At 44.5% G+C, this 15636-nt stretch overlaps 1 protein-coding gene across 5 annotated transcripts in view; it reads right to left on the bottom strand.

The window, feature by feature from the left end:
* Window positions 1-15636, bottom strand: part of UBR3 (ubiquitin protein ligase E3 component n-recognin 3) — a 242138-nt gene that overhangs the window by 126528 nt on the left and 99974 nt on the right. For all 5 annotated transcript variants that reach the window (XM_075933593.1, XM_075933589.1, XM_075933590.1 and 2 more), the window contains exons 20-21: window positions 9308-9449; window positions 4857-4961 (exon numbers count right to left, since the gene is read on the bottom strand). In XM_075933593.1, the coding sequence (XP_075789708.1) occupies window positions 4857-4961; window positions 9308-9449 (247 nt within the window). The remainder of the gene's footprint in view (window positions 1-4856; window positions 4962-9307; window positions 9450-15636) is intronic.

Here is a 15636-nt window from a genome sequence, read left to right as displayed (position 1 = left end):
ATGCTATCTGTGGTAGTATTGCATAGTGTTTCGTGAAAGTGTGGTCTGAGGACCCTGTTGCAGCTCTATAAATGCGTCTTAGAAGGACATTGTTCAGGAGGCAGCTGTAGCTTGAGTGGAATGTGCCCATGGTGGATACTGTAAGGGCCTGTTAGTCAGAGAATGGCATCTGAGTATGCACGTTGATATCCACTTTGAGAGGCACACCTATTTCACCTCAGCAAATCTCCATCACTTGACAATGGAAATAAAAAGTCTGAGATTTACGAAAGGGCCTGGTTCTATTTAAAAAGAAAGCCAATGTCTGTCAAATATAGAGGAATACCTTGGTGAAGCACGTGGCTTTGGAAAAAAGGTAGGCAATACAATGAGTTCAAATGCTGTATATACTTTCAGGAGGAATGCTGGATGAGACCTCAATGTAACCTTGTCTTTTGCAAAAATAGGATAGCTGTTATAGCTGAAAGGTGGATGAACTTAAGATGCCTTAAGTTCTATTACGTAGTTGAGGATGACGTTCAGTGGGGATGTAGGAGGGTCCGTACTCTAGGACACCAGTAAGAGAAATGAGTACCTTTTTGCAAGTAAGTTTTTCGAGTGGCAGGTCTCCTACTGTAGAGAGAACATCCTTTACCTGTTGAAAGCACCGGTCCTCTAGTTCCCCAAATCAGATAGGAGCCATGCATGGAGGTGAAGGGTATGTGGTTGAAGATGCAGCACCATCCCATGATTCTGGGAGAGAAGGTCATGTAACTGTGGTAATGGGTATGGAGGTTGAGTCAACAACCTGTGCAGGAATGGAAACAATGTTTGGCGTGACCAGTTTGGAGCTATAAGAATGATTTGAGCCTCTTCTGCACAGATCTTGTGGAGTACTCAGAGAATGAGTGATTGGGGTGGGGGGGAGATAGTGTAGAGGAGCCCTCCATTGGATCAGGAATGCATTCCCGAGCAAGCCCTTGCCGACTCCCACTCTGGAGCAGAATCAGGGGCATTTGGTGTTGTGGAGAGAGGCAAAAAGGTCTATGGTTGGTCAACCCCATTGAGAGACGGTCAAGTTCATGACCACAGGATGTAGCTCCCATTTGCAGTCAGCAAAAAATTGCAGCTCAGAAAGTCCACAGTGGTTTTGGAGACCCCAGGTAAATATGATTCTATGAGCATAACCTGGTTGCGAACACACTACTTCCATAAATGGATGGCCTCTGTGCACAGGGAATAGGAGTGGACACCACCTTGTCTGTTTATATAAAACATTGTGGAGATATTGTCCATGAGGACTCAAACTGTATGAGTGGCAATTTGGGGAGCAAAGTATGTGCAGGCATTTCTCATGCTCTGAGTTCTAACAGATTGATGTGCAGAGATGTCTCATATAGAGACCACTTGCCCTGGACTACCTGATCTTGAAGATGGGTTCCCCAACCCAGCAGGGATTTGTACTGTGGACTGGGGGTGGTGGAAGGGAATCCCTGCCAGCAGATTGTCTACTGATGTCCACCAGCATAGGGATGTGAGGTACAGTAACCTTCTTGTGCAATGAGTAGTGTGAGGGAGTGAAGACAGATGCTATCCATAGTTGAAAGCACTGGAAACACAAGCATGCATAATGGATGATGTATGAGTTGCAGCTATGTGGCCCATCAACTGAAGGCAGGTAAGTATTATGGTGGAAGGGCTCATGGATATGACCACGATGAGATCTTTATATGGCTGAAAATTGCTGTTAAGGTAAATAAGTGCGAGCTGAGACTGAGTTGAGTCAAGCACCGATGAACTCTAGGTCTTGGATTAGCTCTAACTTTGATTTTTGTGCATTTATTAGAAGACCAAGAGTGAAGAGGCCTCTGGTCTTGTTCACCATGGAGGTGGTCACATCTCTTGACCTTGCTTTATCAAGCAGTTATCTAGGTATGGGAAGATGACTACGTGTGGCTGTTGTAGGTATGCAGTGGCTACAGCTAGGACCTTTGAAAACACTCGGGGAGCTGAGGAAAGGCTGAAAGGTGGAGCCTTGTATTGGTAATGATCTGCTCCTAGTGTGAAATTAAGATAATGGCAATGAGCTGGGTGAATGGTAATGTGAAAGTATGCATTCTGTAGGTCGAGAGCTGTGAATCAGACCCACTCATCCAACGATGGAATAACTGTAATTAGCATGACCAACTCGCAGCACTGCTTCCTGAGAAATTTGTTCAGTTTGCAGAGATCGAGGATCAGTCTCCAACACCTTGTTCTTTTCTCTCTCAGGAAATATTTGGAGTAGAACCCCCTTCCATGTAATTCGTTGGGCACCCACTCTATGGCTCCGAGCAGGAGACAATCGACCTCCTGAGTCTTAGCAGGCTATCATGAGAGAGGTCCCTGAAGAGAGACGGGGTAGGAGGTAGGGTGGAGTAGAAGAGGATAGCATGTCCCGTATGAATTATCTCCAGCACCCAGCGTTCCAATGTTATGAATTCCCTGCGTGCTAGGAAGGGGCATAAACAGTGGGTAAAAAGATGGCACTGCTATGTTGGCACTGGACAGTGGTCATGCAGACCCTTGACCATACCCTCAAGCCTGCTGTTTTGAGTCCTGAGTGGTAACTGGGAGACATGGCTGGAACGTCTTCTCTGAGGACACTGTCGAGATCGAGTATCCTCATAAGATCTTTGAGAGGGACAATTATATTGGCCATATCTGTTACAGTTATATGCAGCATAGCACTTGTGCTGGTAAGGTGTAGTATACATGCCCAAAGTGCGAAGCGTGGTTCTTGAGTCTTTGCTACTATGAAAGACCTCATCTGTGTTGGATGCAAATACCTTTTGCTAGTCAAATGGGAGGTCCTCCACCACCTTATACTGGAGCTCACGAGGAACCCCCGGAGCTTGCAACCAAGATGCCCTTCACATCACGACCACTGTGGCTGTTGCCCTGGCTGCAGTATCGGCCACATCTAGACCTGTTTGTAGGGTGGTATGTGCGATAGTGTAGCACTTAAGGATTACTGCTTTCAAGATAGGCCTCTGATTCAGGGGAAGTGTTCCAGGAGCTCTACCAGTTTTGAACAATTATCAAAAACATGATTTGTCAAAAGGGCAATTGTAATTTGATATTCTGAGCTCCAGTGGGGAGGAAGATACTTTATACTGAAAAGATCTAACTTCTTGTGGTCCTTGTCTTGGTTAGCCGTTTTATACTGGACCAGTTTAGATCTGTGCTGAGCTGACTCTACAACCAAAGAGTTCGGTTGCAGGTATGTGAATTGGAATTCAGTGTCTTTGGGGGGGAACATACTGGTAGTATTTTCTGGCTGCCCTTTAACAGATAGGTTGGATAGGTGCAGGTGTTTGCTACAGCTAGTCAGATGTCTCCGTAACTTCCTCATCTATGGGCAAGGCAATTTTCCCCTGTAGCATGGGATGCAAATTCTTCACTGTGGGGTACAGATTCTTCAGCTGCTTTTCCTGCACTTCTTGAAGTGGAACCTTCTGACTCATGGCTACTCTTTTGAATAACTCCGGTTTGCTGCATTTGAGGGACTAATGCTGCATTCAAATCCCCTTGGGAAAGACAAACATTTTCAGAGTTTCTCTGCCCCGGGCTTCCTGGAATCAGCCGCTGATCAGTTTCAGTAGCAGCTGACTTGGGGACACCTTGGGTAGAGCAGCTGGGGTGCTGCCGGGTTGGTCCCCGCAGCGCCGAGGTGCGGCGCTGCGGGGACCTACCCAGCAGCGCCCCAGCTGCCCTGTTCCAGGCGTCCAGATTCAGCCGCTGTTGAAACTGATCAGCGGCTGATTCCAGGAAGACTGGAGCAGAGAAACTCTGCCTCGGGCTTCCTGTAGTCAGCCTCTGGTCAGTTTCAGCAGTGGCTGAATCTGAACGCCAGTTCCGACTTACGTAGAAATTCAACTTAAGAACAAACCTACAGTCCCTATCTTGTACGTAACCCGGGGACTGCCTGTATTATTGATCACCATGAATTCTCTGCACATTTCTTCGTTTAAGGCAAGTTTTTATGTGTGTATATAGGCTTTAAAAAGCCAAACCTTAATAAGAAGTTGACCTTGTGATTGCAACAAACCTTTTGTAAGCCTGTTGTGAATTCATTTGATAATTTTTGCACTTATTTATATTTTCTATCATTTTGTAATGTGTAGGAATGCTGAAAGTGAGAAGACCCAAGAAGTTTGCCTGTTGTAGCACATCCTCTACATAATCTGATTTTAATTTTCACAATTGTATGCTACCTCATGATAATAAAAAACAAACATATTAATTTAACATTGAAGTTAAATAAATCACTCCTGGAGTAACTTTATTAAATAGCTATTATTTATTTTCTCTGGAAATAGCCCAGATCTTAAGGAAGAGTCTTGAAATCCAAAAAAATCTTTGAACTAAGAGCCCCATCCTATAAACCTAAATCTCACACGTAAAGCCTTCTGAAATTGCATAAAAGTATGTACTTCACAATCAGGTCCCAAATCTCTAGTTTAGATTACTAAAATGATATTGATTCGGAAACTCCTATTTAAAAAAGGAGGAAGCAAGAGAGAACAAACTCTAATACCAGCTAACTGCACCAATTTGGCAATGTTCAATCACAGTTATTTCAACAAATAATAAAGCCACTTAACTGCCTGACCTTGCTGTAACCTGAGTTACAGATATTAAGTAGCCTCAAACTGATCCCTGGTTATGTGATAATATGCCTTAATTCTGAATCTCTAATCAATTTTAAAAACAAATTTAATAATGAAAATTTTAAATTACACCAATAGTTGCTTAATTTTATTTCTTACAGATCATACATAAATAATATTTTCCTTATTAAAAAATTGGGGGGAGGGAATTATATCAACACTTACTTCTTCATCTGATTCCTGCTCTGGTGAATCTTCTAGTCCCAATTCAATTAAATATAAAACCATACAAAGGACATGTTCGGACAAATTTTGATGATCCATCAATATCTAAAAAAAAAAACCTCATGTAACTCAGAACATGATCATAACAGTATTTTGAGATCCTCTTATGATAAGTGAAAAGACAGCTTCCAAAGAAACTGATAAAAGGGATCTGCAACCTAAACCAAAAGTTAAAGAACCAAGATTTTCTTGTGATGGGGGCACATGAGGGGTTCACGTAAGATTCGCTGCACTAGAACACGAGCCTTTTCCATTTACAAGTGAATGCCCTTCCAAGTAGGCTCTTTCAGAGAAGGTAGATGGATCTGAGACACCCTGCTTGAAAATATTCTCAGGAATCATGCTTATTTAGACAGGAATCCTGAGTGGGAATATAGGGAAAAAAAAGGAGTTGGAGCCATTGTGCCATGCCAGCACTTCTGTTGCCTAATTCTTTCGTTCAGAATTTAAGTTTATTTAAATATAAGTTTCTTTCTCCTAGAATTGTGAAGGCAGACTGCCAGCATGAATTGATTTAATGCTATCATAACTGCAATCACAAGGAATGAGTCTGAACCAATAACTCTAAGATATGCCTATTTCCCTATTCATTAAGATGTACTGACTGAGATGTTTACTCTGAAGCATCACCACAACAACTTAAATGCCATTCTTTGCCTCAAAAGACAACTCTACATGGTTTCTAGACTCCAACTCAGTATAAATCTGCCAGTTAGCCTGGCTCCTAAGAAGATATAAAAACAAAAGATTTGAGGTCTCCAAGTAGGTACCTCGAGTCCTCCTTACTTTCCTGAAGGAGTTTGCTGGAAGGAGATTCAAATAGAAAAATTACTGCTTTTCTTTTTCCCCTCCTACAGTCTAGAAACTCCTTCCAGCAGAAGCCTATGAAGATTAACAAAGAGGCCCCTCCTCATGCTCACATTGATTATCCTGAATCCTCTCTCAGTCCTCAAGGGCCGACCTTAAGGAGGAGACTCCCTGCAGCAAAGCCAGAGGGGTCTCAGACTGCCACTGCCCTGCAGCCTGGCCTGCCTGGTCATTGTCATGGACTCTTTGTGAGGTCACTGCCTCCCAATGGCCTTTAGCCAATAAGTTGAGGTTGTGACATCTAGTGATGTTACTGCCACACCTATACCTGTCTGTAGGGCATGTCCTGCCCCTGGCCAGCCCCTTTGAATGTTTGAGCTGCTTCCCCGTGTCATCCCCACTTACTCAATGTTAGTTCTGGGATCAAGCAGGCTGCACGTGGAAACATCAGAGGCTGCTCAGTGTCATATGCAGTTTGCAGAGATCTGCAGACTGTAAGGCCAGAAGAGACTGTTTGATCACCTAAACCAAGGATGGGCAATAATTTTTGCAAGGGGGGGGGAAGAGGCACACTTCACAAATTTTGAGAAGCAGTTCCTCTGACTCTCTCTCTTTAGACATGAGGTACAGGGGCAGGTGAACTCCCTGACTTTAGCACTCCCCTCTTCCCTAATTTCCTTCTCTTCTCACTGCTCTGCACACTTAGCAAAAGAATCCTGAGAGCAGCTCTGCTGCAGGATGGGGCAAGGTGGGGAGAGGGGCAGCTGACCACATGCTGCCAGCTGTAACTATGCACCTCTGGCTGAAGAGAAATGCTTGGTGGGCTGGAGCCAGCCCTGGGGCCTGATTTTGCCCACTCCAGGTCAAGGCTAACCTGAGGATGTGAGCTCATTTTTGAAGCACAATAAAGCGTAAAATAAGTTTTAAATACAGTTTAGTTATGAACAGGCCAGATTATGTTATAAACATTTACAGCCCTGATTTCTGTCAGAATGCCATTTAAAAAAAATGCTAACAAAAACTGCTTTGCACCCAGTCTGTTCTACCTAGCTAAATGATGCTTGGACGTTTTGTTTTGTTTTTTTATTCAACAAACTCAGGTTAGTCTCAGTGTGAATGGGTCTGGGGAGAGAACTACATTCAGATTGAATTAGCATGGAGACAAATAAAATCATAGGCTATTATGCCATTCAGAAATAAAAAGCAGCTTATGCAATACTTCTCAAAACAGTCGTGTATACTTGATTTTCGTGGTTTCTAAAGGTCAAATGATATAAATGCTGTCTTAAATCACAAACACTCAACTCGCAGAGACCCCTTAAGTCAATATTTGAAAATAATCACTACATAGTTCCTATATTCCTTGAAGATGCAAATTTGTATATTCTGATTAAGAAAGTACACAGATTTTACATTTCTCATAATGAATTATTTCCTTTTAGATTCCCCAGTGGAAAAAAGACAGGGAACCCACCAATGGCAACAGATGTGAGCAAAGCAGTTTGGGGTGACGCATTCCTTCAGGACAGTGCAGTACACTGAAACAGCACAAGTATTCAAGGTGTTCAAATCTACTGAAATAGATTACTATAAAACTAGCCTTAACATTATTTTAAACGATTGCAAAGGAAAAACAGTGCAGATAGTTGTGCTGTACAAAAGTTTCCAATCTGAAGCATCAGGCTTTAGACAAGACATGGTTCATCAGCATGGCTGGAAGCTTTAGATTCACTGCACAGATTTCTGCTACTAGAACTAATAGAGTAACTGACAGCAGTAGTATATTGTCATCCTCTACAGATCAGCAGCAGAGAAGGATGAAAAACACAAATGGACTATAGGATTCATAGATATTTACTAACAGGAAACGGATATGTGACAAGAATTTTGGGTTCCACTCTTGGATGTGAAAGAAGTGTCTTCTGTCCATTCTCCCTAAACTTGACCCTTCTGTCTCATCCCTCTTTCAATCTGTCGCTCTCCACCCTTGTCTTCCACAACCCTTGCTCTTTTTCCCCAGTCCTATTGTTCTTGCCTACCCAGTCCCAGCTTATCATCCCAGTGCAGGCTTCCAGGCCCAGCCAATTCAAGTCACTGCAATCCCTTCCTTCTCTCCCCATCCCAAACATTCTGCTTCAGTTCCACCATCACATCCATTTTCTCTGCCCAGCCATTGCCATTTTTTCTGCTCAGGTGTCCATATGATCGCTCTCTTCACTATGTTTCCTCCACACATCTGCACTGGTGATTAGTAGGGCCCTACTGATTTCACAGTCAAGTTTGGTTAATTTCACGGTCATTAGATTTTAAAAATCTTAGTTTCATTATTTCAGCTTCTTATGAAATTCACAGTGTTATAACTGCAGGGATCCTGACCCAAAAGGAGTTGGGAGGAAGGGGTTACAAGATTATTGTTGGGGGAGGGAGAGTTGTGAAATAGATACTCTTATTTCCACTGCTGCTTCTAGAGGCAATGTTGCCTTCAGAGCTAAGCAGCTGGAGAACCCAATTTGAGAAATGCTGGTCTCCACAGTGAAATCTGTATAGTAGAAGGAAAAAACACAGAAAAGAGCAGATTGCACAGAAATAGACCAAATTTCATGCTCCATGATGCATTTTTCATGGCTGTAAATTTGGAAGGCCCTTGCTATTAGTCCTAGTCTCCATCCACAGACTCCTCACCTAATCTCTATCTTCCCCATCCACCCACCCACCCGTTGGCTGTCCCAGTTTTCCTCTCCTGTCCTACCAGTGTCCTGTCCCAGTTTACACCCTTGCAGGCTCTATGTCCCCACCTATACCCCACTACCAAAGTCTGTTCTTGCCCCTTCTGCATTCCTGTAAGGCAGCTTCCTCTTCCATGCTACACGGATATCTGAAAGGATGATGGGAGGTGCTAGAGTTTCTCCCCCCCTCCCCCAAAAAAATTGCCAAATGTATTATAATCATGACCAAGACAGTATATTTGTCCCAAGTCTCTTTCTTAGATGCTGATCTGTTTTAGCTGAAATTTTACAAATATATTTAGCCAGAAGCACACACAATATGTTAAATCTCAGCCTAAATAGTGAGAGTCAGGCAAAGCCATAAGCAAATGAAAACACTAATGGGGCACTAAAGTGTGTGCCAGCCTTAACGGGGTATTAGGATGCCAGACTATTAAGAAACATACCAATTGTATAACAGACAGTTACAAATACATAACAGAACATAATCATAAAATAAATTTTATGAACATGATTATAAAATAAATTACTAAATAAAATAAATTACAGCTCTGAATGTAAGCATTCATATTCCACTGAATTTAAAAATAGAAGCTATTAAAAACATAAAGAGGAAAAGGAAAATCTTTAAAAAGTGGAAAATCCTTTACAACTCAACTCTAATTTAATTAATAAAACAATCCTTCACTAATCAACCACGAATGAAATTCTTCTCTGAAGCACAAAAGTAACAATATTTATGCAAATATGAACCTGAACACTATAAAGTGTAAGAAACCTACGTAATTTTAAACACTCTGATTTTAAGATGAGTAAATAAAACTAGTTTTTTCTCATTATTCAGAACTACATCTGTACCTTGTAAAGAAGTGTGAACAGTACAATGTGTAAAGTTTTACAGTGCAAAAGCTTCAGGAGACCTTTATAGCTTGGATGTAGTGGTGTTCGTTTCTTATAAGGAGGCCACGGGTTTCCAGGGAATTTTCCACTCTGCTTTAAACTGTTAATATAAACAAAACATTAAATTAAATTTTTCACTAATCGAACAATAGCTCTATTACAGACTGCACAAAATTAAAATATACAGGTTACTTATGATCTAGGGTGCTTACAGTTTCAAAGCAATATTATTTTTATTCTATACCATTTTGCAGATGTGGGTGTCTATATCGCTTTTATAAGCAAGGGTCACTCAACGGTCACTCATTACTATCATTGGGAGTCAATGCCTGTATAAATCCCCTCTGGAATCACTATAAGAATGACCTGTACCCATCATCTATATGGATTCAAGAATGGTTGTTACAGCATTCCAAGGATTGTTAAAGAACAAGTTTGCAAAAATGTCTTCTCAGCAAAATCTGTTTTTCCACATGGCTGTAGTTGTATAAATTGAGCCACTCTAGTCCGACACACTCTGAAAATTTCTGCTGAGACAATTTGAGGCATAGTCACACAATTGTAGTCTTGTGTATGTGGTGAGAGGCACATCTTCAAACACAACAGTGTTTGACAAATACTCAGTGTAGCTAGCCATACTGTCATTCAAGCAGCTGTAGCTATACTCTATTTTTAGCATGTCGTCTCAATGATATAGCATGAATAGGTCTCTATGAGCTGGGAATCACACTGCCACCTAAAAGTGTACACATACCAAATGGTTAAAAGGTGAAGAGAACAGTGAGAAGAGGCAGACTGAAAAGAACTGGGGCCTAAAACAGAATCCTGTCAGAATTTACAGGAGGAGCAGTTTAGACAAAATCCACTAAGCAAGTAGGTGTGACAGGGAAGGGAAGAGTATGACTAGGGTTGCCATCTTGTCTAATCACTCACACACATCTAACACCCTTGCCCCATTCCCTACTCCTTCCCTGAGATCCCGCCTCACTCATTCCATCATCCCCCTCCCTCCACCACTCATTCTCACCCACCCTCACTCACTTTCTCAGGGATGGGGACAAGGAGTTGTGGTGGGGAAAGGGTGTAGATGCTTGTCTGGGGCTGAGGGTTTGGAATGTTCCAAGACTTCTGTGACTTCTGGGGCACTTGGTACCTCTAACCTGAAAATCCTCTGTACCACTTAGGCAGCCCCTTGGCCAGCCACACTGACCATTTCTGGGACAGTCCCAGGTCACCACAACCTCCAGCAGCACCAGGTTTGGAAGGAGGTTCAGGGCTGGGGCAGGAAGCAGAAGAGGGTGAGGGCTCTGGCTGATGCTTACCTTGCAGGGCTTCCTGGAAGCAACAACATGTTCATCAGCTCCTAGCCAGAAGCTAAGTCAGGCAGCTCTGAATGCTGCCTCTGCCCAAAGGTGCTGCCTCCCACTGTTCCCATTTTCTGTGGTTCCCAGACAATGGGGGCTATGGATCTGGCACTGGAGGAAAGCATGTCGAATCTCTCTGGTCATGCCTCCACCTAGAAGTCGAGAGACATGTAGCCCACTTCTGGGGAGCCATGGGGAACAGGCAAGGAGCCATCCAGCCTCACCAACCCCACCCCTCACCCCAGGAACCCCCTCAAGTAGCTGTGGTGCCACTACTCTCTCTCTCAAACTCCCATGGTGACCCTAGGCTACTCCCCCTCCCTTGGCCCAGAGCACCCAAGATTTACTTAGAAGCGTATAAAGGTCACGGACAAGATATAGGCGGAAGATTCTTTGTTTACTGCCCGTGAGCTATCCATGACTTTTACTAAAAAAACACATGAGTAAAACTTAGCCTGAGCCATGGGAAAAGAGTTTCATGGATTGATAACTTAAACAAAAGGTAGGAATAAACGGCCAGTTTTCACAGTGAAGTGAGGAAACCAGTAGGGTTCCCCAAGGATCTGAGGAGATGTGCTGTTCAACATATTCGTAAATGATCTGGAAAAAGGGATGGTCAGGTGACCAAGTAAGTACAAAATTAATCAAGATTGCAATCTGCTTTGGACTTAACTAAGACTGGGATCTCACAAAACCGGATGCTTAGGTTACAAAAGGCAGATGAAATTCAATGCTGATAAATGCAAAGAAAAGCACATTGGAAAATAATAAACCCAGCTATACATATGAAATGATGGGGTCTAAGTCAGCTGTTACCACTAAAGAAAGGTCTTGAAATCATTGTGAATTGTTCTCTGAAAACACCCACTCAATGTACAGGGGCAATCAAAACAGCTAACAATGTTAGGAACCATTACAAAAGGTATTGATAAGATGACAGAAAATATCACAATTCCACTATTTAAATCCATGGCATGCCTACATCTTGAATACTGCATGCAGCTCTAGATGCCCCGTCTTAATATATCAGAATTATAAAAAATACAGAGAAGGGCAACAAAAGGATTAGTAGTCTGAAGCATTTTCCATAAAAACAGATTAAAAGACTAGCACTGTTCCTCTTGGAAAAAAGATAACAAAACAAAAGGAAGAATCTGACAGATGTATAAAATCATGAAAGGTGTGGAGAAAATTAATTAAGAAGTGTTATTTATTACTTCATATAACACAAAAAACATGGACCACTAATGATATGAATAAGCAGCAGGTATAAAACAAACAAAAGGAAGTATTTCTTCACAAAAAGCACACACGGTCAAGTCACCCTGTGGAACTCATTACCAGGGAATTCCAAAAATAGAGTTCAAAAAATAATTAAATAAATTAATGGAGGATAGATTCACCAATGGTTATTAGCCAAAATGGTCAGGGATGCAACCCCACACTATGGGTGTCTGTGATGGGACAGACGGCCTCTGCCCCTCCGAGGCGGATCCGCCCCACACTGACCCAGCAGTCACCCTTGCGCTCCTCGGGGCAGACCGGGAGGAATGGAGGCTGTGTCCACCGTGCACAGCCTCGGCGGGGGCAGTGCTAGACACACGAGCGGAACGCCGCGACAGAGTTCGTTGGCGTTGACAGGGTCAGGAGGGTCGGCGGCTGATGTCAACACGTGGTCAGAGTCGCGTGGATGTCAGGAGGGTCAGCGGGTGACGTCAGCAGGGCGGGAGGGTTTAAAAGGAGGGATGGACAGAGAAAGGGGGGGTTCCGAGGAGGAAGGAGGCGGACTGGGCACAAGCAGGGAGAAAGAAGGGGTAGACCGCAGGGTATGAAGCAGCCCAGGGCAGGACCTGGAGCTGTGGCCGGTGAGCCGGCGAGTTACAGGCTAAGACCCCCACTGGCTGGACGGGTTCAACCGGACCTGCCCTTAAGGTCCTGGGCTGGGGCCCGTGAGAGAGGGTGAGCCCGGGTGCCCCTACCCCGTGGCCACCCGTTCATGGAGACATCGGTGCACAAGACGCTGGAGACTCGTGACCCCACATGGGGAAGAACCCCTCAGGGGCAGTAGGACAGCGAGTGGCGGGCTGTACGTGCATGGAACTGGCACTGGTGGGCCCCTCACTCCCACAGTGTCCCTAAACCTTGAATTGTTAGAAACTGGACTGGATGACAGGGGATGGACCACTTGATAATTTCCCTGTTCTGTGCATTTCCTCTGAAGCATTTGGAGCTGTCTAATATCAGAAGACAGAATACGAGGCTAGATGAATCACTGGTCTGACTGGGATGGTAGCTCTTATGGACATTAAATTGCACATTCACGCATTCAACATTTAGGCATTGTACAAATAAAGGCAAAGTGCCCCATGAGTCATGGCGATAGGAGAGTACTCAGCTGAATCTATTTTAAAATGTATACACGTTTTAAACACTTAATTGTACTCCAGTAGTACTCAAGGCTATTTGTAGACTACATCTCTCTGCTGAAAGTCTAGACGTAGTTCTTTCAGGAAAAAAAAGCTTTTCGAAAGAACCCATAACTCCTAAAAAAATGAGGAGTATGGGTTCTTTCGAAAAAGGGATTTTTTTCCCTGAAAGAACTGCATCTAGACTGCGGTTTCACTTTTGAAATACTCTTTTTTGAAAGAGCAATCAGATGCGAATAAGCAAATGAAGCGCGGGATATTTAAATCCGCACTTCATTTGCACTTTCTATCGGGCTCATTTACATCCCTCTTTTGACAGAGGGATGTAGTCTAGACGTGCCCTAACTGTACAGGCAGTCCCCGGGTTACGTACAAGATAGGGACTGTAGGTTTGTTCTTAAGTTGAATCTGTATGTAAGTCGGAACTGGCGTCCAGATTCAGCCGCTGCTGAAACTGATCAGCGGCTGATTCCAGGAAGCCCGGGGCAGGGGCTTCCTGTAGTCAGCCACTGGTCAGTTTCAGCAGCGGCTGACTTGGGGACGCCTGGGGCAGAGCAGCTGGGGTGCTGCTGGGTTGGTCCAGTAGCGCCGCCGCTCCTCGGCGCTACTGGACCAACCCAGCAGCACCCAAGCTGCTCTGCCCCAGGCGTCCTGATTCAGCCGCTGCTGAATCTGACCAGCAGTGGCTGAATCAGGACGCCTGGGGCAGAACAGCTGGGGTGCTGCCCGGTTGGTCCAGTAGCGCCCAGAGCGGCGCTACGGGACCAACTGGCAGCGCCCGAGCTGCTGTACCACAGGTGTCCGGAGCAAAGCCACGGAGCACGGGGGCAGCGGGACAGCCCAGATGCGCCGTGGCTGTCCTGCTGCCCTCGGGCTCCGTGGCTTTGCTCTGCTTTGCTCCCTGTCCCCCTGGTCTGCAGACCAGGGGGACGGGGAGCAAAGCGGCGGAACACGCGGGCAGCGGACAGCCCAGACGCGTCTGGGCTGTCCGCTGCCCGCGTGCTCCGCGGCTTTGCTCTGCTTTGCCCCCCCCCCCGTCCTCCTGGTCTGCAGACCAGGGGGACGGGGGGACGGGGGGCATAGCAGAGCCAAGCCGCAGAGCGCCCGGCCAGCTGACAGCCCAGACGCGTCCGCTGCCCACGTGTTCCGCCGCCCACGTGTTCCACCGCTTTGCTTCCTCTCCCTGGTCTGCTGGAGACCAGGGAGAGGAACGGCCCCGTTCGTAACTGCGGATCCGACATAAGTCGGATCCGCGTAACTCGGGGACTGCCTGTACTGCAATAAGTTAATTGTTATTAGTCTCTTAATACATTTAAAAGGCAGAGGCATCTTGTGGGGGAACTGGGTGTGAGCCAGGACCACGGATTCCTGGCTTGAACCCAGTCCCCCCACTACATCACTACCTCCCCTGCCAACCCATAGAGATGGTGCTTGGGGGAAACCAGCTGTTAAGTCGGTTCCCCCCAGCACCGGCTCCTGCCCCCTTGCTACCTCTCTCTGATAGAGACAGCGCGGGGTGGGAAGCGACTAGTTGAGTCACTATCAGATAGTCAACTAGTTGCTTATGTCCCTAATAAGAGGAAGCTGCATACCAAATTTGGTCATCCTAGCTTTTACCATTTAGGAGGAGTTCTTGTACAGATAAACAGAATCACTCTCTCAAATATATAGTAGATAATACAACAGGTATTTTCTAAAAATTATTCTTCTTCAAGCCAGAAAAGATGGCTATATTAAACATATTATATATGATGCAATCAGAACAGCAAAGAGTATAGGTTTTAAATAGGACTCAGGTGTGGTTATGTATCTATTTCTTTCTAAGCACCACAACCCTAAATCCACTCCTACACTCCAAACCCCTTGGCTCCAACCTGACTCCAAACCCTTCATTCTCAGCCCTGCTCCAGAGCCCTTATCCGCTACAGCCTTGAGCCCCCCCTTCCCATACGCTGAATCCCTCGGCCCGACCACGACCACAGATTATCCATGTGCAGAATTAATTTTATGTGGACCAACATGCAAATGACATGCACATAAAATTCATTCTGCACATGGACATACAAAATTAGATATAGCCAGAGGGTTGTGTGCCAGAACTCTGAAAAAGACAACATGAGGGTTCCAATGCTTCAGGGTCTTGATTTCTATTCCCCATTATTCAGCATGATGTTATAACTAACTTCTCTAAAGTGCTTTCTCTCATTCCTAAAAATAATTTACATTGATCTATTTAAAGGACTCAAAACACTTCATTAACAATGGATTATCTCTCAGAATCCCATGTGTCTTGTCCATTTATCATTATTCTCATTTGTACTGTAAAAGGGCCCATTGGCCCCAGTTAGAATAAGCACTCCTTTGTGCTAAACACTGTACAGACAGATATGAAGTACTTTTTACCTTGAAGACCTTAAGGATCTAAGCAGAAAAACGAAACAGTGATAAAAGACAACATGTAAAAAAAGATCAAATGGCATATAACTTTGTTGGTTCC

This window comes from Pelodiscus sinensis, chromosome 7 (genome assembly GCF_049634645.1).
Source record: "Pelodiscus sinensis isolate JC-2024 chromosome 7, ASM4963464v1, whole genome shotgun sequence".
NCBI lineage: Eukaryota > Metazoa > Chordata > Testudines > Trionychidae > Pelodiscus > Pelodiscus sinensis.
Note: the sequence above shows the minus strand (reverse complement) of the source record. Positions and strands in the feature narration are given on the sequence as shown.